This window comes from Sinocyclocheilus rhinocerous, unplaced genomic scaffold (genome assembly GCF_001515625.1).
Source record: "Sinocyclocheilus rhinocerous isolate Xijiao unplaced genomic scaffold, SAMN03320098_v1.1 scaffold1152, whole genome shotgun sequence".
Taxonomy (NCBI): domain Eukaryota; kingdom Metazoa; phylum Chordata; class Actinopteri; order Cypriniformes; family Cyprinidae; genus Sinocyclocheilus; species Sinocyclocheilus rhinocerous.
The window spans coordinates 1,803,477-1,824,765 of NW_015625590.1; the positions used below are offsets into that span (position 1 = coordinate 1,803,477).

General features: G+C 35.4%; 1 protein-coding gene across 5 annotated transcripts in view; it reads right to left on the reverse strand.

Moving 5' to 3' along the window:
• The window catches only part of LOC107756697 (nesprin-2), a 25,942-nt gene extending 5,053 nt beyond the window's left edge, over positions 1–20,889 (reverse strand). Inside the window, exons 1-12 of one of the 5 annotated variants that reach the window (XM_016573914.1) lie at positions 20,617–20,889; positions 11,791–12,051; positions 11,550–11,700; positions 10,427–10,609; positions 9,108–9,245; positions 7,897–8,091; positions 6,184–6,394; positions 5,161–5,267; positions 3,859–3,910; positions 3,278–3,441; positions 950–1,093; positions 573–637 (exon numbers count right to left, since the gene is read on the reverse strand). In XM_016573914.1, coding sequence (XP_016429400.1) covers positions 573–637; positions 950–1,093; positions 3,278–3,441; positions 3,859–3,910; positions 5,161–5,267; positions 6,184–6,394; positions 7,897–8,091; positions 9,108–9,245; positions 10,427–10,609; positions 11,550–11,700; positions 11,791–12,050 — 1,670 coding nt within the window. In that variant the 5' untranslated portion in view covers position 12,051; positions 20,617–20,889. Of the gene's footprint in view, positions 1–572; positions 638–949; positions 1,094–3,277; positions 3,442–3,858; positions 3,911–5,160; positions 5,268–6,183; positions 6,395–7,896; positions 8,092–9,107; positions 9,246–10,426; positions 10,610–11,549; positions 11,701–11,790; positions 12,072–20,616 lie in introns of all 5 variants that reach the window. The other 4 variants (XM_016573934.1, XM_016573927.1, XM_016573905.1 and 1 more) reach the window with 4 other exon arrangements.
• Between the last annotated feature and the right edge of the window lie 400 nt (positions 20,890–21,289).

Here is a 21,289-nt window from a genome sequence, read left to right on the forward strand (position 1 = left end):
AAAAATACAGTAAAAACAGTAAAATTGTGAAATATTATTACAATTTAAAATAACCATTTTCTATTTGAATACATTTTAAAATCGAATTTATTTCTGTGATGGCAAAGCTGAATTTTCAGCATCATTATTCCAGTCTTCAGTGTCACATGATCCTTCAGAAATCATTCTAAGATGCTGATTTGCTGCTCAAAAAACATTTCTTCTTAAGATCAATGATAAAAACAGTTGTGCTGCTTAGTATTTTTGTGGAAAAATATTATTTGATGAATAGAAAGTTCAAAAGAACACCATTTATTTGAAAAATAAATATTTTGTAACATTATAAATGTCTTTGCGGTCACATCCGATCAATTTAATGCACCATTGTTGAATAAAGTTAATAATTATAAAAAAAATAAATAAAAAAAAAACTTGAATGCTACTACATTTCTAATGACTGTTTTTCCAGCACAGAAAAAAAAAAATAGTCAAGGTGCAATTTAGCACAAGAAAATACACAATGCCTACCATAATAAATCAACAACCTTATTTATCTAATTCAATTATGTCTGCATAGGAAAACACTTTCTCACCAACTCGACTTTGCACGGGTGTTGTCCTCCAAAGAGTCAGGGAAACAAAGTCTCTCCTGCTGCCTCTAGTGACAGAGAGGGACAAGATGATAATAGCTTGAGATTAACAAAGCCCTGCAGGGATTCTATTGTTTACCACATCTTTGGCACCGGCGCACATTACAAGTGCAATTATGTGTGGGGTGTGTTGAGAGGTGTAAAGCACATCATAAAAATCATGCAAGGCAACACATTTGCTACACATTAACAGGTCTGGCTTTAATTTGCAAACCCCAGGTGATCATAAAAGCAGTTATGGTGTTTGTAACACACATGAAGCGACCGTGTGAGGGTGTTTGTGCAGAAGGGGCGTATGTGTCTGTGCGAGCAAGATATACCTGTGGGTCTTCGTGACGTTGGTAAGAGTGATGCTGGAGGTCACATGACGGGGATGGGCGGGGGGTGGAGCATGTGTGCGGAGCTCGCTGTGGGTGGGGGCGTCTCTGGGGGAGCTCATCCTCTTGATACTCAACTCCCTCCTCCTTTCCGGATGGCAGAGATAAAAAAAGTGGAGCGCAGCTATAAAGATTCACAGAAGCAACAAACACTTTCGATTGCCAAAGAGTGGACAGCAGAATCCTCACTACATGTGACAGCTTTGCTATGCTACAAAAGGCGCTTGTAAATCGAAAGAGACGGGCTCCATTAACTAATAAGGTTCAAGGCGGCTCTGTCTTTTTGTGCTCTCTGTTTTGCTCTCATTCTTTGAGTCCTTTAATAGTACCAACAGATTCGCTTTTGTGTGACACATTACACAGACGCTCTTGGCCCTTTCGCAGTGCCAGTTCCTCACTATGTTTGTGCCCACAATTACGGCAGCCATTATAGAGCCTGTTAGAGCGGCGGGTCTTTTTCCCATCCCTGTAAAGCTGCCAATTAGCCATGAGCACTGAGAAATTACAAGAGGCTTTTTGAAATGGAAATGGTCTCTCGCTCTTTCATCAAGGTTTTTCCAAGGCTTCGGCAGGCAAATCGGCCTCTGCATCAGTGCAGAGGATTCGCTTTCCCAGAAACCAACATCGCACCTCCTGTCTCGGAAAGAAGCACTGAGCCTTTTAAGTCAAGATGCTACAGATTCATTTGAGATGAATTAATTAGCACGGCTGAGTAATATGTGCTTCATATTCCTTGTAAACATTTCTTTTTATGATGTCTCTAAAATAAGCTTTTACCCTAAGAAATATTGATAAATATGATGGATTTATGAATATAGATATGAACAGCACACTGAGGCCGTAAACAGGTCTTCAGCAAGTCAATGTGACAACTATTAATGGCGGAAAAGCAGCATGATCACCATAACAGAGGAGAGATTGTTATAATGTGCACAGACTGCAACTGCAGTCTAGTCTGAATGAGATTTGGCAAAAATTTCTCCATGCACAACTGCACCGAGCATCCATTCTGCATTTATGACTGCATGATGAAGCAGAAATCAAATCCAGAACAAAATCAGCAAGTTATGAAGACGACTGTAGATGCAGTGCAGAAGAACATACAGTGAGGTCCCAAAAGCCCACTAGTGCATTTGTGATTTAACACCATTTATTTTATTATTTCTACCCATTTAAAATTATATTATCAGCATAAGCTTATTTCCAGGTTATACATTAAAGCAGTGTATTTTGCAGTCTCAGTCTTTCATAATTTGCTGGAAGATAATTCATATAGGAATATTTATCTATTAAACATCAATAGCTAAAACTCAAGTCACATGAAATGTATAAAATCATTTTCCATCTTGACATTTAGTGAGACTGTTCCATTGATGAAAAGTTCAATGATTTTCCATAATTATTTATAATTAATGGCTATATAAATGGCGTCTAAATCTATTTGAAGGTCTAATGATTTTATGAGCTGTAATTCATTATAAACACACAGGCAGCAGCAGCTGGCCATTTATTGCCTCTAAGTAAGTGACACTGATGTACCTCTGGTATTAACACAGTTACTTTGAATCCAAAAATTCAATAATATTGACATCAAGTTAATGTCAAAAGCAATCTACAAGAGCCATTAAACCATTTTTGACAGACAGTGTAATGAGTAGCATCACTCATGGAGCGGTTTAAACATTTATATACACTACCATTCAAAAGACTTAATGTTTTTGAAATACTTTTTTTATGCTCACCAAGGCTGCATTTATTTGATAAAAATGGTTATATTTTCAGTTTTAATATATTTTAAAATGTCATCTGTTCCTGTGATGGCATCATGACTCCAGTCTTCAGTGTCACATGATCCTTCAGAAATCATTCGAATATGCCGATTTGCTGCTCATAAAACATTTGTTATTATCAATGGTGAAAACAGTTGTGCTACTTAATATTTTTGTGGAAACAGTAAAACTTTTTTCTATATAGAATAAAGTTCAAAAGAACAGTATTTATTTGAAATGTTAGTTTTATTTGTAGAAAACATTATTATAAAAGACTTCACAGTCACTTTTGATCAGTTTAATGCATTGATCAAATAAAAATATGACTGAAAAAAAAACAATTTCTTTCAAGCAAACAAAAAATCTTACTGACCCCAATATTTTGAATGGTAGTGTATAATACAGGACCTTATTGAGGCCTCCCTAATCAAAGGGCCCAGAAAAACGGGATTGTAGGGAAAAACATTCAAACTTTGTGATTACACCAAGCAAATAAATATACCTGTGGATCATGCTCCGTCTGGACGGCTTTAGAATAAAGTTGATGCGTCTGGCCCAGCCAAGCGCTGACGCGCTCAGGGTCGAAGGTCACAGGCTCAGGAGACCTAGTTTCAGGTGTGGAAGTCTTAAATGGTCCGGCGTACTGAGGCTCGCCAGCTCTGATGACTGTATCCACAACACATACATGCAAAACAGATATTATGCAAAGTCTCTTAGCATAAACAAATCAGGACTATGCAGTGAAAAAAATTCCTGAGGTTGAATGCGGATTAGACAAGATGTATACCATAAAAAAAAATGGTTTAATTCCTGGATTTAAGTGCCAGATATAATATTTGAAAACTAGTTGCTGCCTTAAATGGGCCAAATCACAATAGATAGGCTGAAAAGTTGAGATATTTGCCCATCATGAACCTCATAATCGAGGTTTTGGTGGCTCTTGGCTATTTTTCAAGGATATTAGAAAACAAGCCAAATTGAGAGCAGCTCTTCCATGATTATCGAGTGATTAAGCTGTGAGAGGGACACTGCCCTCAGTGGATGGCACCAGTCACACGGACCAATCAGGAGCCATGGCTTTACCTGGCACTGGCGTCTGGGGTGGGGCCGCATACTCTAAGCTCTTCTTGATGCCCTGAAAAACACAGCAACTACGTTTAGCATTCACCTACATTACAGAAATACACACATGCACGCTCATTTATAGCATCAAGGTTTGCTTCTATAAAGTACATTACTTTCGAAATAAATGCATCTGAATGTAATGTAGGGATATCAATCTTTGAGATCCCACGGACCCCCAAATATGATCATCCTTGTGCAAGGGACCTCATCCTAAAATTTAAAAGGCAGCTATTTATTTTCATGCATATCAAAATCATGCAATTTAAAAAAACAAACAAACAAATAAATAAATGTATATTATAAATATTTAAATTATGATTTGGAAAATATTTAATTTCTTTTGTGTTACATTGTTACATTTATGTCTACTTTCTATAGTACTGTACTGTTTTTTATTTAAATTTCTTTATTTAGTGTATTTAAGTGTTTTTTACAGTTTTACTCTAAATTTTTAGGGGTTTTTCCACTGATTTGTATAGATGTCTAAAGACTCAATTTATATACATAAATATATTTTATAATGTTATAATAACATTTACATATTTATAACATTTATAATATTCATTTGATGAATTGTATTATTTTATTGGAAAATATTTAACATTGTTACATAATTACATTTTTTTCTTCTACTCACCATATTTTTTTTCTTTTAAATTTTTCTTCTACTCACTATAATACTATTACAGTAATGTTAGATTTTGTTTATTTCCATTTATTTATTTATTTGAATCATGTATTTATTTTGTTTAATCTTATTTTATTTTTTTTAAACAGTTTTACACATTTTTCCAAGGACCCCATAGAATTCCCTTGCGCACCCCTGGGGGCCCTGGACCCTAGTTTGAAAACCCCTGCTTTAATGCACTTTAATAATGGTTAATAATTTAATAGTGGTTAATTTGTGTTCAAGGTAAATCTGAGGCCAGCTGTGTTCAATACAGAAAAAACACCCCAAGTAACACAAACCTGTAACCGTCTATTTGCATGTTACATACCCTGCATGCTACAACATGTGCAGGCACACGTGTGCTTACGTCTATGCATACATACAAAAACAGAGACCACATTGTGATCTTTTCAGTTGGAAGCTCAAAAAAATGCCATGCAATCCCCTCATTTGCATTTCAATTACATTTCGTTGCTGTATGGAAAATGTACGCAAATACACTATACTACACATTATATAATGGACTGTGGTTTCTTGGTCCATAATGTAAATAAGGACAAGATGAAGTATGAGCTGTCAGATGGACTTACTGGCTGCTTTACGCTGACAGCAGCATTGTCTGGTTGCGAGTCCACAGGACTCATGAAGACTCTCCTCCTCAGAGGATATTTGGCTGGTTCACCTGTGCAAAGCACACCTGAAAGGATGAAAGAAAACGTTAATGCTCCTGATGGGTAAAAGTTACAGTTTCTGTGTTTTAGAGACCTGCAAGAAATGTATAGCAATCACAAAGAATAAAGGGCTATGAAATGCCTAAAACTCATCAGTCCTCGTTTGGGGTCATGATTGTTACATAATCACCTGATTGTAATTCACACGTGAAGCATAAATGCCTCTGCAGCACCTGCGGTGGTTCACACCACATGCACACGAAAGCATAAACAAGGTGTTAATATGCATAGTGAATGCAAAACGCTCCAGTTTCACTTTATTTTAATATTCACTTGAAATGTTGTGTGGAATGTGATGAATTCAGGACAGAAATATATGACTAATTGTATAATATTCTAATATTCATAGCATCAGAAATAACAGATAACAACAATAAATAAACAGCAAACAACAAAAATGAATCAATATTACTACAATCGAACATTTACATTGTCTAGGTTTCCAAAAAATGATGTGGACCTCTTAAAAAAAAAAAAAAAGTTGGTAATTGAAATAAAACTGAAATAAAATAGAATAATTCTATTTTTTTTTACTAAAAGTACTGTAACTAAAATTGAAAAAATATATTAAAGGCTATATAGGAATAAAAATAAATAAATGACAAAACTGCAAAAGGACAAACTCAAACTAAATTTAAAATGAAAACAGAAAACTAAAAGCCAACTCAGAATATTAATAAATAGTATATAAATAATACTAAAATAACACTGCTATACATTTCAATGTATGATTTTAAGTTTAATGTTAAAAACAACTTCAAGGTTTGTGTCTCAAGCTTACACAGTAAATCACTGAATCACAATTATTTGCAAGTCAATTAATCACCAACTAAAATTTCATGATCTTGGAGGAACCATTGGATTGTATTAGGCAACCCCTACCTGCAGCTGCACTGAAGGAGGACGAGTCCGTGTCATCATGGGAGATTGAACCACCAATGTCCACTGAAGGGTCCCACTCCAGAACCAGGTGATCTTGACTGGACTGAGGAAGACAGGCCCGAGACTGAGGCGCCATGCACTCATCCTCCAGCATACTCTCAGACGGACAGCCAGAGTCAGGAGCACACAGAGCCCAGTCCTCTTCAAAAACCTGCCATGGCACAAGAAACATAAAAATGAAACACCTTAAAACATTAGAATTCTCAGAACTGCAATTCAGTTTAAAGGCACTAACTAAGGAGGATGAGGATAAGATTTTTAAATGTTTTTTAAAGAAGTTTCTTATGCTCACCAAAAACAGGAATGTGAGATATTATTACAACTTAAACAACTGATGCTTTTTATTTGAATAAATTTAACTTATTCCTGTGATGGCAAAGCAGAATTTTCAGCAGCCATTACTCCAGTCTCCAGTCTTCAACTCAAGAAGCATTTCTTATTATTATAATTGTTATTAATGTTGAAAACAGCTGTCTCGCTTCATATTTTTGTGGGAACTGTGATGCATTCTTTTCAGGATTATTTGATTAATAGCAAGGTATGAATAAAAGTAATAATGAAAAAAAAAAATACACATATACATTATATATATATATATTATATGAAAATATATATTTTATATACTTCATATGAAACCTTGAAGAGTCCCTTCTCTCCCTGATATTCCCTGAATAACTTTTTTTCTTTGATAATTTAATTTGTGCCATCTCAAGTTCACTTGCTCAGAGCAGGCCTGTTGCATACACGCATACCAACCCCAAACGTTTGAATATGTATATTAAACATTAAATCATCTTACATCTATAACGCAATTATCTAATGTAATTTCTTCATTTTTAAGTGTGACAAAAAACATTATGGAAATTCTGAGAACATACTGATCCGGAGTGTTGGGGGGAAAAAAATTGCTTCACATTATAGACATTGTGTGCTTTTTCTGAGCTATGGAAAATATGCTGTGGTAATTCATTATGATGTCTGGTGTGGGACTCTATACACGTCCTATATCTGACAACAGCATAAAGAACATAAGCATGCTACATTTTTAGCATATCTTTACGTGATCCACTTGGACCTAAAGAGACAAAGGCTCACACAAGGAACTTGTTCAAATGGACAGTACATGTATTGTGCAGTGGCTGCTTGGCTACAAGACAACTATTCAGGCTATTCAGGGGTTGTATTCATGACTTTTCTGCCAGAACATATGAAGTTGGATGCTTGAGTAGCTTTCCACTGGGATAATTTTCCAAAAAATGCAACAGGCCTGCTCTGAGCAAGTGAACTTGAGATGACACAAAATAAATTATCAAATTAAAAAAGCTATCAGGGGAGAGAAGGGACTCTTCAAGGTTTCATAGTCAATTGTGCATATGGTGTGTGCTAATACTGATCTATGGAGGATTGACCATAAACACTGACTATAAGTAACAGTGCTATTATAGAAAAACAATCAATCAGCCAGCCGTTTGGTTAGCCAATATTCTGGGTGGCAAATTAATTTAAATGATTATACACACCTTGATTTTATTCAAATATAATGGTGCAGTTGAATTAGCTGTGAGTTCAGAAGAGACTATGAGAAATGTTTCAGGCTTTAAACTTTCTTCACACTTGGAATGAACTAATTAATGCACATGCATGGATGTATACCAGTCTCATGCTGAGCAGGCGCGTATGAAGACGGCCCAGGCCCTGAAAGACACGGGTACAGTGGAGCAGGAGTTCCTGCAGCTGGTTCTCGATGACCTGGGCATCACCCGGCTCGCTTCTTTGGATCAGCTCTTCTCCATGCTGAAGCAAATCGTTTAGTCGACCTGCACTCTCTCCAACTGCCTCTTGAAACCCCTGAGACAAATATACATAAAAACAATTAGCAATCATATACGATATACATCCTTCCTTGATATTACTTTTAAAGGTCAAGGCGATTTAATTCCATTCCTAGAGGCCACAACCTGGAGTGTTTAGTTCCAACCCTAATTGAACACATCAGAACCACCTAACAAAGGTCTTCAGAACTACTTGATTATTACTGGCAAGTGTGTTTTTCATTAGGGTTAGAACCATTAAAGTTCTGAGGATCAAACTTAGGACCATTAAAATGTCACAATGTAAAAGCTTATATAAATGTTTTCAGTAATGAGAATTATGTATAACATTAAATAAATAAATGAATGCAAAGGTATTCATATATTATTATTATAAACTATTATAATCTGTTAATTATAATAAAATATTAATTTGACATTCAAATAATTAATGTAATTTTTTATTATTGTATTACAAGTTGTTACAGTAAAATATCAATTAAAATATTAATGTATTTAACAAACTATATATTTTTTAACTTAATACATTAACAAATAATTTAATATATTTGTATAATATTTTCTCATTAATAATTAACAATACAATTAAATTTAATTCTCGATTAATTGATCTCGATCTTTAATTGTTAATTGTTAATTTATCATTATTAATTTTTATATTTTAATTGGTTAAAGTAAAATATTAAAATGTAATTAATTCAATTGTTAATTGTATGCATGTATCTATGCATTTATTTATGTAAAAAGTCAAATGTCTGGCCGCATATTAACAATGGATCCAATACAAACAAACTTTAATAGTCCTAAAAGTAGGCTTTATTTTCTTCATGCTAAATATATGAATTTTCTTTTTGCGTTAATTGTGACCTGGACATGTTTACATAAGACTAACCCAACTTGGCTTTTCTGGGATTTGTACCTGCACCTGTTAAAGAACTGCACTTGTAACCAATAAAGCACAGATGGCAAAAAACAAACAAACAAACAAAAAACCGCATAGACAAATCTGTCGATCCTTGTTTTCTGAGGTACCTGAAGCTGGTGCATCTTCGAGCAGGTGTCTTTGCCTGAGAAATGCTCCACTTCAGTCAGCCTGAGGTCCATATCAGCCAGCCACACTGCCATCTCTTCCCTCTGCCTCTCAAAATCCTCCCGCTGGCAGATGAAATGCTGTTGCGCGCACACACACACACACACACACACACACACACACACACAGAGACAGAGCATGATTCTGTCTGACCGTCCACACCCTGATGCTGTTTTTAGCATAGACGCAGACTGACAGGGAGACACATCAAAATTACAACAAGGATGTCAATGTGGCAGACAGGGAGCGGGAACGGCATAAACAAAACAGACACAGAAGCCCATGGTAAGGGGGGCATAAGCAGTGCATTCGAGCACAGACCAACAACAGTGCGCAGGGGTCACTGCGGCTGGAAGGACAGAATTATGTAAGATGAAGGCAGGCAGAGCAGAAGACTGTATGGATAAAGAGTTAATGGGATTAAAATGAAGGCAGGAAAGGGGCAAGAGAGAAAGTAGCAACAAAAACATCTTTCAAAAATGTGCTTTTTCTGGTTTTCAGTAAAAAAAAAAAAAATGTTTTGAGAACCTAAAGCATTTTTACACTGTTAAAATAAATAAACGTAAATATACAGTACTGTGGTTTTTTTTTTTTAAGGTAATGACTGAAAAGTAGTTTGACCAATAGTGTGCAGGCACTGTACATAATCAACCAATCGTAGCGTATGTATGAGAAGGTGGGATCTACAGAGAATGTTCAAAGCAATGCAAATACACGCAAAACTCTGGCATTTTATGCAATTTAGAAATGCCGTCCATGTATGGTGAAGGAGGTTAAAAAAGTAAAACTAAAATGTTAAAGAAGTTTAAATGTATTTAAACAAAAATACAATGTATATGAAACATATATTTTCCAAAACTGCAAAAATCAAAAGGCATAAATTGAAACAAGTTGTGGTCCAAATTTGAGGCTGATACCTCAAAAAAATATATTTTTTTGGGTGCAGGAACAAACGTTTCCAATACATGAAATTCACTTCCCATTCATTTCCTATACGGTCATTTTTGACTATTTTTTAAGTGTGACTATTTTTTCAGGACTATTTAACCCTTTTAAGATCATGTCCATGATTTTGTGTGTGTGTGTGTGTGTGTGTGTTCAAATAGCAAGTGTCAAAACCTTTACCAAGTATAGTATCATTCCAATAAAGTAAAAAAATAAAAATAAAAAAAAAATAAAAAACCAAAACATAAAAATTTTCCCAACAGCACAAGAGGGTTAAAAGATGACACCTTTGAGCAGTTTGAGGGTCTTTATATACCTTCAACCTGCGGCACACTATCTCCACAGTGTTGCGGAGCTGATCCCAGCGCTGTCCGCAGTCCTTCGTCATTTCTACGAGCCGCGCGCCCATAGCACCTCTGAACAGGCCGACCAGAGTTTGACAGAGTTTGGTCAGTCCGTCCAGCTGGGTTAAACGTATCCTGGCCTCAGCACGCAGGTTCTGGAAGGAGATACAAAAATAGACAGTGAGATCATGCGATTAAGAGGTAACTCCCTCCAAACTAAAAAAAAATACATCCCACTGGTTCTCTGATTAGCTAAAGCAGGTTATTTTAAGAAAGTAGTGCGAGGGGTTAAGACGGAGGGAGGCGCAATGGTGCTTAGGAGGAGAGCCAAGAAGTTTGACGACCATTTGGTGTCATTTATCTTCACTGGCAAGGGTCCCGGGCTTCTAGACACTGAGTAAATGCACATTTGTCTGCGCATTTGTAAGTGTGTCTGTGTCGTTGATTACACTTTCATTGTAGAAAGCTTCAAAACGCTGGCTGGCATCCACTCGGCAACAGACACCTGTAATGACTAATTGGAGATGGTCTTGCTCTCATCTTATACAGTAACACAACTGCCAGAGTTTGGAGGTCATTTGTCTTTTGGCAACTCCGTTTTAGAGTTATCATCATCAGATTTAAACTAGAACATGGTCAGACTTGTGGCTTCAGCTCTACTGTGTTTTTAGGCCTCAACATGACTAGTGTCTTTTTTTGTAAAGGCATTAAATTGCTGATAACATCAGCTTTTCTAATGATTTTTTACTTTAATTCTGACAATTGTGGTCAACAACAATCTAAAAGTCTTCTTTCAAAAAGAGAACACAAATATTTTTGGGGTTTGCATTCAGAACAGTTAAAAAAATTATTAAAAATACACAATTAATACATCCAAATCACTTGAATACTTTAATATTTTTCAAACCATTTTCCTAATAAAATGACTATATTTATAACAACTTGGCATGTATTTCAAAAATGCATTTTTTGGCATGCATTTTTTAAAATGTTAGATTTTTTTAATATTTTTTTTCTTTTCTTCATCATGGACAATATTATCTGTCATAAATTAAACATCTAATAGCATTGAAGTTAGACCAAACGACTCATTACCTCATACTTTTGTAACTCCTCTTTTGCTGTAACATACAGCACATGGCTGGAATTCGGGGAAGCTGCTATTTTCTCAGCTGATCGAAGCCAGTCATCTAAACAGGAGAGTTCTTTCTTGAATTCATACCACAGCACCCACCTCCTCTCCAGCCTGATGGACCAATGAGAAACAATTAGGTAGAACAATCTGTAAAGATCAGTTATACAGACAGGACGCCAATACTCATGGACGGCTACTCACTTGACGCAGCTCTCGAGGGAGAAGGAAGCATCTTGGCTCAAGTCTCCAATGGACGACCACTCATCAGAGAGCTCATTCAAATCATCATGCAGTTGAGAGCTTCTCGTGGGAAAGCAGGTCTCAGAGGACTGTAGGTAGAGACCACTTTGGCGGTTCATATCGACACATGTTTGCTTCTCTTCTCTGTCTTCATCACTTCTTCTGGGGCTTACTCTGGTGTTTCCATGGTAACTGGCTTTGAGTGACGTCTCTTCTAACATCCTGGCATCACCAAGTGCCACCTGTTTACAAGAACACAAAGCGAGGCCAGTTCATTAGGCTCAAACACAACATGATGCACAGACATATTGTGACCCTGTTGTCAAAACTGAGCTCTTCTCAGTAATAGTCTTCCTTATGAGGAGGTAAATGCATTGTGGGATGTTTTCTTTTCAATGCATTAAAAAAAGAAATGTTATATATGGTAGTTGACATTAAATACTTTTGGCAAGCATCTAAAACTATTTTAAACAGCAAATTGCTATTTTGCATGCAGCTTCTATGAGCAGATATTGATTGAGAAATTAAAAAGAAAATGTGTACTTTAAAAATACATTTGTCAGTTTTGAAACTAGACTAGTAAAGTGAAAAAGTTAAATTAGTGGTGACCAGTTAAACGGATTTAAGCTATAATTTTTAAAATGAATAAAATCTTGGATAAATAAATAAAATCTTGAAAAAAAAATAAAATAATAATAATGACAATCAAACAAATGATTTGAAATAAATGAATAAATACAAATAAGATACATTTGTAAATTACTAAACTGCATAAATATAATCAAATAAATAAATTCATTAAAAATCATTAAAAAACAACAAAAAAAACTATTATTGATAAATAAAATAAAAATTGTGAATACACATTTCATAAATACATTCATAAAATCAATTAATCATAAATCAATCAATCATAAATTAATAAAAATCATAAATGAGATCATAAATACTTGAGTCAACACGAGGTGTTAGGCTTAGGCCTATACAATCCATAGTTGACCACTGCAAATGAAGTCATGTGCCAATTTCCTTGAGAGTTTTCACCGTTGCATTGTTTTGTCCTTAAAAATCTCTCATCACAAAAGAATTTCACAATTCATTCACAGTGCATAGAAACCCACAACTGCAGTATTTGGTTAGAAAAGCTGTGGTTTCTCTGCATGACAAACACATTAAAGGGGTCATATGATGCTGCTAAAAAGAACATTATTTTGTGTATTTGACACCTCAGTCATGAAGAAAAGGCGGTGCTCTGGGGTATAACTTCAGCCATCAAAAACCATAAATCAGTTTTATGCCCATTACCCAAAGGAGTTACGACGCTGCCGCCCCAGCCCAGGCAGAAAAAAGCCAAATAGATTTTCCTCACTCTGATACCTGCATAATGTGGCTGACAGAGCAAGGTCGGCTATGCCAGGCCATGGCTGCTGTCAATCAAGACTGATGGTCCCAAAAAGTGCCTTACGCTGACCTCACTGCTGACCTTACAACTAAAAACACTTTTTAGAAAACATTCAAGAAGAGCTTAAAAGCCTGCTTGAGTCTTGAAAGCGGCCCACGTTTGTATTTATGAATGGACTTGCTTTTGAAAAAAATTACTTGGGGGAGAATGGTTCTTTCAAAACTTTAAGCCCGACCAGCTTATAACTCAAAGTTATACGTGCATTATTCACCCGCAACATTGCCGCCCACCACGGCCGCCTCCACCACAGGAGCACGCGGTCTTCAGGCTCAGCCGAAATGACTGTAATTTCTCAGGGTTCGCTGTGATTTTGCCCCAGTGGAGGGCATTAAGGCACTGGACTGAGTCTCAAAGCAGTCAGGTTGAAAATCGAAGTCACCGTTATTGCTTTTCTCAACCTGCAGAGAATGTTGCTCTCGCCTGAGGAGTAATGGAGTGCAAACACGACTGCAATCCATACTCTGTTCCTAACCTTTTCAGAAGTGAACAAACTTATAGCAGGCTGCAGGCCATTTTTCCATCTCATTGGCGAGCTTGTGTCTTGAGGAACAGGTGTGTATGTGTGACACCCAACAGGCGTGCAGTGACACAATGACTGGAAATGGGACGTTAAGAATCTGATTTCACCCTGATTTTCATCCTGTAGGCCTACAGTACTTCCCAGCCCAGATTAAGTTACATATCATAATGTTTCAACACAAAAACCAAACCATGGAGATGGTCATTCAAGCCCAACACGTGGTATAGGCGTGCAAGAAGTTCTCACTGGTGTAAATGGAACATAAATGTGACTATTTCAGTATCTAATCCAGTCAGCTTGACTATGTTAATCATATACATATAATCCTAGAGGAAAGTCACAGATAAGCATCATGGTAAATTATTATAGAAAGCAGGATCAGAAAACAGCATGATATTACATTATTAATGCAAAATCAAAGTCAAATAAAATCATACAATTATCAAATAATTACATGAATAAAATACTATATAATCATTAAATATATAAACTCATAAATACCATAGATTAATAAATGTAAAAAATAAAATAAACATAAATAATCATAAATAAAATCAATAAAAAAAGAAAAGAAAAGGACTCAAATAACTAAAAAGGGTCAAGACAAATTAAATACATTCATTAATAAATAAAACAATCAGTCAAATAAAATCATAAAACTATAAAATAAATACATAAAATACAATATCATTATACATAAAATAAACTAATAACTAAATATATAAACCATAATTGAAAATGTTTCGTAAATACATTCATAAATATTAAAATAAAACGCAAGTGAAACAAAATTAAAATATTAAAAAAAAAAAAAAAAAAATAAAAAAAAAAAAAAAAACATAAATAAAATACAATATAATAATAAAAAGTATTCTATACTATAACTAAACTACAAATAAATTAATAAATTAATACATACATGCATAAATAAAAAGTTCTCACAGGTGTGAAAGTAACAAAAATGTGCCCATTTTGGTATCCAGTCCGGTCACAGATAGCTTGACCATGGTAATTATATACGTGTAATCCTACAAGAAAGTCATGGACAAGGATCATAGTAAATTAATATAGACAGCAGGATCAGAAAGCAGGATGAGACAAACAAGGATGTAAATGACAGGATGGATTACAGATGCTTAGTCATCCTATTCAGCTAGTGTCGATGGTTTGGCTAGAAACCGACGAGGCAGGTGCATCTGGGGACCTTTCCATAACACAGCCCGCATTTGAATGAGCTAGAGCTGAATAAACACGCAAACTGCTGTCTGTGAGAGTGACGAGGGACAAAAAAGCCCTTCCATTTAGGCGAAAGGTGACGTGGGATGAGTCTGCATGTGGAAGCAAATGAAAAGTAATGATGCATTCAGTACATCAATGAAGGGCTTGAATCACTCTCCGGCTTCTTATTCAGGTTTTATAGACCATTTTCCCAGCTCACATGACTCCTCAGTACAGGCACAAAACATCCTCACAGAAAATGAACGTCGCTCTTGGGAGAACATCGTTTTTCTTTCTTAATGGCGAATAAAGCGGCGCTTGTCTCCTTGGCGCTGAATAAACCTCACGGCAAACGGAGGTAACGTTACTCTTTCGGTGGCCAATGACAATTACTTCGCTCTGTTTATGATAAGCCGGGGAAAGGTCACAACACTCTAAAAGCTTAGACTGTTGTTGTTTTCATCCGAAGCAGTAAACAGCCAATCTCTTGCCAAGCTCAGGGCTCGTACTGAATCTCATCCCACACGCCGCCAAGCAAAAAGTATAACCGACAATTTCAGCCCACATTCTATTGATTAATTTGAGGTGGAGGACAAAAATGAGTTTAACAGCGTGTCTAATGACTCTAATCAATCACATTGCTGAAAAAAACATCACTGAAAAGCTCTAAAGTAAATACTAATTAAACTCATGAACCTACATTTGAGACGTAAATCGCTACAATAACAAACTGGGAACTAAGACCACAAAATAGTAAGGAAATAAAGGATAAAGCTGTTCAGTGTAATTTATATCAGTAGTTATAAACTGGTGGGTGGTGAGAAATAAATAAATAAAAGCTAAACACAAATAAAATGCAACTACCTAATCATACATTTAGGGATAGATAGGACTGCTCAATTCTTATCTATGTAAAAAAAAAAAGTCCTATATCTTTTGTTGCTGACCAAGGCCTAGTTTTTGGTGTAAATTCAGTCACATGGCGATATGAAAAATACTAATACTAATAATTTGGCCCAGTATTTGATCCATGTGTTAGGATGGTAAAAAATAAATTAATAAACTATTAATAAGAAATTATAATACCAACAACACATAAATAAATACACTGAAAATAATAATAAAAAACTAATATACACAATAATAATAAAGAAATTAATAAAACATCTACATAAAATAACAATAATAATAAATGAAACATACTTCTACTTTGATAATAATAATTAAATTAATGCATAAAACATATCTATATAAAATCACTAACCATTAATATGAATATGAATGAAACATATCTACTGTTAAGTAGATACATCAACAACAAAAAAGAATAAAACATCTGTATAAAAATTACATATATATATATATATATAAATAATACCTTTTTTAACTTTAATAATACTAATACTAATAATAGTAATAATAATAATAATAATAAAATGAATAAACAACTATATAAAAAATATAAATCATTTTCTATATAAAAGTAACAAGAACAACAACGCAACTGCAAAATGCATGTTAATAATTTAGCATATTTGGCTTATGTAAACCTTGGTCCTCAAGCAAAACCAGTGGAGAACCAGTGGTTTATATGATGAACACCACAAACTTGCACAATTTTAACACGGTTTGCTCAGTGTGAGTCACAAAACTATGACAAGCTAAAATAGTTCTGCTTGATCGAGCCAACCTGTTCGGCAAATGTATTTTTAATCGAAAACGTGTGCACACACTCCCGGTGAGGTGACAACGAGCGTTCCACCCACTCCCGTCTGGGCCGTCCCATGGAGGCAGCCTGAGGCACATCTGTGTTTCCGGTGATGGGTCCTCATGAAGACGGAGGAGATAAGGACCCTGGTGCTCCACACCCCCTGATCCCGAACCCTCAGCTCTCCCTCCCCGTCCTTACAGAGACTGCACTCATTGTCTCTTTGGTGCCACAGGCCCAAATCGCAAACAAACAGGCCTTTCTCAGCACCCGGATAGGGAGAAGAGGCCAGTGCCAGGACACCTGATCTGATCCACTACACACACACAAAGCAAGAGATGAACCGAGCCCCCCTCCTCTCCTCGGGCCCCTCGGAGACCAAGCTGTGCAGAAGGGCAAAAGAGCAGCGGTACAGCAAACTCGCTCTGGGTCCTGTGAATTACAGTTCATTACATCTAATTTGCCATTAAACAGAAAATGTGTCTCAATTTAAGTCTGACCATGGCCTTAATACTCCTAATAGGAGCTGAATGCTCTCAGAGAAATTGTCAGTATGTGATTCAAGTAGCTAGATCAGCCTTCAAATCCAATCCAGGCTTCTTCTAATCCCATTTACAGCACTCACAATCTGGTGAGAATCCTCAAACCGCATCCTCTTGGAATTGCCTTCATTTCCCATGCTTAAAACGACACCGTTTCAAAAACAACAGATGACAAAGAAGATCTGCTGCTTTGTGACAATATCAAAGGTATAACGAGCACATCATCCATTAATTGCAGCATATAGCTAAAGGCAAGCCACTCTTGTTAAGAAGATGAATTTTGCTTCTCCACATGAACACGTCATAGCTGGAGATGGAAATGATTGTTCTCTCAGCTGTGATTCCCCAGCTAGCAGACGCCTGACAGGTGTTGTGCTCAGGGAGAATAACGCAGACTCATTCACCTGATGACTGAGGATTCATTCAAGGACAAACAGCAAGTTTTACACAGCAGAATGTCTGTTTGACACATCACTGTTGTAGCCTGAAGCAAGGCCATTCTCTCAGGAGAAAGATAAAGACAGAATGGATCTCTCTAATCGATTCAAAGGGAACAGAAAAAATAAAAAGAAAGAACAACAATTAACAAAAACAATTTACTTAAAGACACACACACACAGTAACACAATAATAATAAATGGTATTTATTATTTTATTTATAAATAAACATATGCACTATAAATAATATATTGTAATATTTATTAATAATGAATGTATAATTAATATTTAATTATAAATATTATAATATTACACACACACACAAAACATTATTTATTTTATTGTAATATAATGTATAATAAATAATGTTCATATTTTTGTATTAGTAATTAATGTGTGATTGATTATAAATTAATATTTGTATTGGATTTTATATATAAACTTTAAAATATACATGGCATATTATCTTATTTTTTACTATTATTATCATCCTCAACTTAATTTAATAGCTAACAATGACAATATCAAAATATTCAAGTATAAAACCAGAGTCAAAGCTAAAAACTACATCACAGATCATGTTCATCCGTTCATCTCCTGCTTTCGTCATATGTGTAAGCCAGAATACAAAACTATCATTCATCCTTTACAAGTGTTGGTGAAATCTGATTCCTGGTTTTCAAACAAAGCTCAGGGGGCATCTGCAGTTTCAGCAACGAAACTCGTCAGTAGCAACAGTGAGGAGAAATCACTTTTTTTTTAAATAAAGCCTAACAATGAAAGCCAGGAGCAGCATTAGACTGAATGGCCAATTACTACCGATGCATGACGCCATTCATCATTAAACTCAGCATGGTGTATATATATATTATACACACACACACACAATATACATTATGATTTATTATTTTATACACTATTTTATGACACTATTATATACACTACTATTGTTGTTGTTCTTCATAATAATAATAATAATAATAATAAAACATTGGTTAACAATGAAAGCCAGGAGCAGCATTAGACTGAATGGCCAATTACTACCGATGCATGACGCCATTCATCATTAAACTCAGCATGGTGTCATTCTGGCAAAGAAGTGTGTTTTGCTGAATGCATCTATACCCTGGCTTGAAACATAATGGGCTTGGGAAGGGATATTTAGAAAGAAAAGACAAAGCAGGAAGCTCTCTTTTGCCCTTTAAAATCAACGTACATTTCTTTCAACTAACACTCTTCAAAGAAAATCACTTCTGGGGTCTGTTTAAAGCAGGAAGCCGCTGAACAGCACCCAAAGAACAGGCATGTACAAGCAGGAGAACTTTTTCTCTGTGCTCACAGCACTTTCCCCGGACACTGCTTAAACTCTAGTTTGTTGAGACTCAGTAATCGTATCATTGGGTTTAGGTCTACATTTGAAAAATAATTGTAAACATCAAATTAGAGGTTATATTGACTGCAAATCAGTTAATTGTTTTTAAAGGGCTCGCTGGAAGGCTCCTGGAAGATTGAGATAAGAGCAAGATGTCTAGCAAAGTACAAGACTGATTCAGTTCAAGTCATGCAGTCTTGAAATCCACTAATGGATGAAATGGTAGAAAAGGCTAATATGTGATTTCACAATCAGCTGTCTAAACATGAACTATAAAACATTTCTCACTTCATTCTGATCATGATGTCACCATTAATAATAATAATAATAATAATAACTATCCCGAATTGTGTTACTAAAATTCAGTTAATAACATTAAATGTTTTAAAATATATAATAGTTATTCTATCTACATAAAATAAATTAGTAATTGCAAAAAGGAATCTACTAGTAAAAAAACAACAAAAAAAACACCACTAGTCACAGGTTGACACATTTGACAATTTATGTTTCTCATCCTAAAAAACATTTGATCTAAAGGCTTATACTTAAATGCGTAAAATGTTTTTAAAAAATGTACACAAATATTAAGAGTCTCCATATCATTATTTATTTAGTTAGCATTTTGTACAAAACCTTTTTATATGGTGAGTTAGTCCAGATAGTGTAGGGATAACAACCAAAATGCATGCATACATGAAAATAGTGCTTAAATAATGTTAAGAAAATGAATAGAGCCATATTGTAGACAAATTGTGTCTACTAAAATAGATGCTAAAATACTAGCTCTAACTTGTTTAATATTTTTGCTCACTGTAAAATTCCCATACTTCAATTTGGGTTATTTTATCATTTTTTTAATGACGTGCTAATCACTCTTATTCCAAAGTGTCCAAGCTTTTGACTAATAGCATGTCTTAAAGCAAAAACCAGGCTGTAGGGGCTCTGTGACTGATTATGGTTGTAAATGCCATTTAAGCCCAATATAATTAAAAAGATAAACAACATAAGATCTTTGACCCAGAATACAGGCCCAGTTTGAACTACAAGAGGCATCAGATGTCATTGTGGGAATAATCAATGGGCATGGAGTATCACATTCAGCAGCAGGCTGTAACCTGATGGCCTGGTGTTGTCAACCAAGTGATTCATGCATACTATTCCACAGCAACAGCAACACATTTAAATACTTTGAAAACAATGGCTTGTATGGACGCAAACCACTTAAACACACCCTTTGCACACAGTCACGTGGGCAACTACAATCTGGTAGATGCCCCATATGTTTATATGTCAGTAAATAAAAAAAAAATTTAAAATCATTTTAATAGGCTACGTGATAAATATGACTGAAAATGTACGCGTACGTTTATAATTACACACTACTCTGACGAAATACACGTGCTAAATGCACAAAGCGCGTTTTATAGAAGCAGGTGAACAATGTTTGCAAGCGGTTTAAAACAATACCCAGGCTTAAAAATGCAGTAGATATTAAAATGTTATGTACGTCCTCTTAACACTTACGTGCAAAACCTGTCCTAACTCCAACTTCCAGTTTCTCCTTCAAGATATCCCTCGGGGTTTCAGTAATCATTCAGGTGCAAAACTTCTCATCCTCAGGGTGAAAACACTTCTGATCAGGTTTGAAATGCCAGGTATGTTTTACGAACACACATCAAACAAGAAACAACGTTATGTTGTGCGATAAAGAGAAACTCTGTTTCAGGTCACTTAACATAGCCATCAGTCTTTTGAGTTGTAAGCAAATTGAAATGTCACCTGACACAGGTGAGAAGAGGCCACGCCCCCCGAGTAGTTCACACGCTCCTCCTACTCACCTTTATAGCTCTTATGCGTGACTTCAAGCACGGATATTTCTTTACGGAAATAAAATATGATATTGTCATTTTTTAAGAAGAGAAAAAGGGTACAATGAAAATGAAAATATACACTACACATCAAGACAAAATTAAAAATGAAGTACATTAAAAATTATTTGTAAAGTTTGCCAATATTTAAAGATACATGTTTATTTATCTCTGCTGTACTGTTATTTTGGAAATTAGCTGCCATGTAATTCAGGAACATTTCATTAATTTCTGAAACCTTTCAGAACACATATACACCTGTTAGCAGAGTAGAGGCGTATAAATAGGGATGTAACGATTAACTGCGAGCCGGTTGAAAATCGATTCAA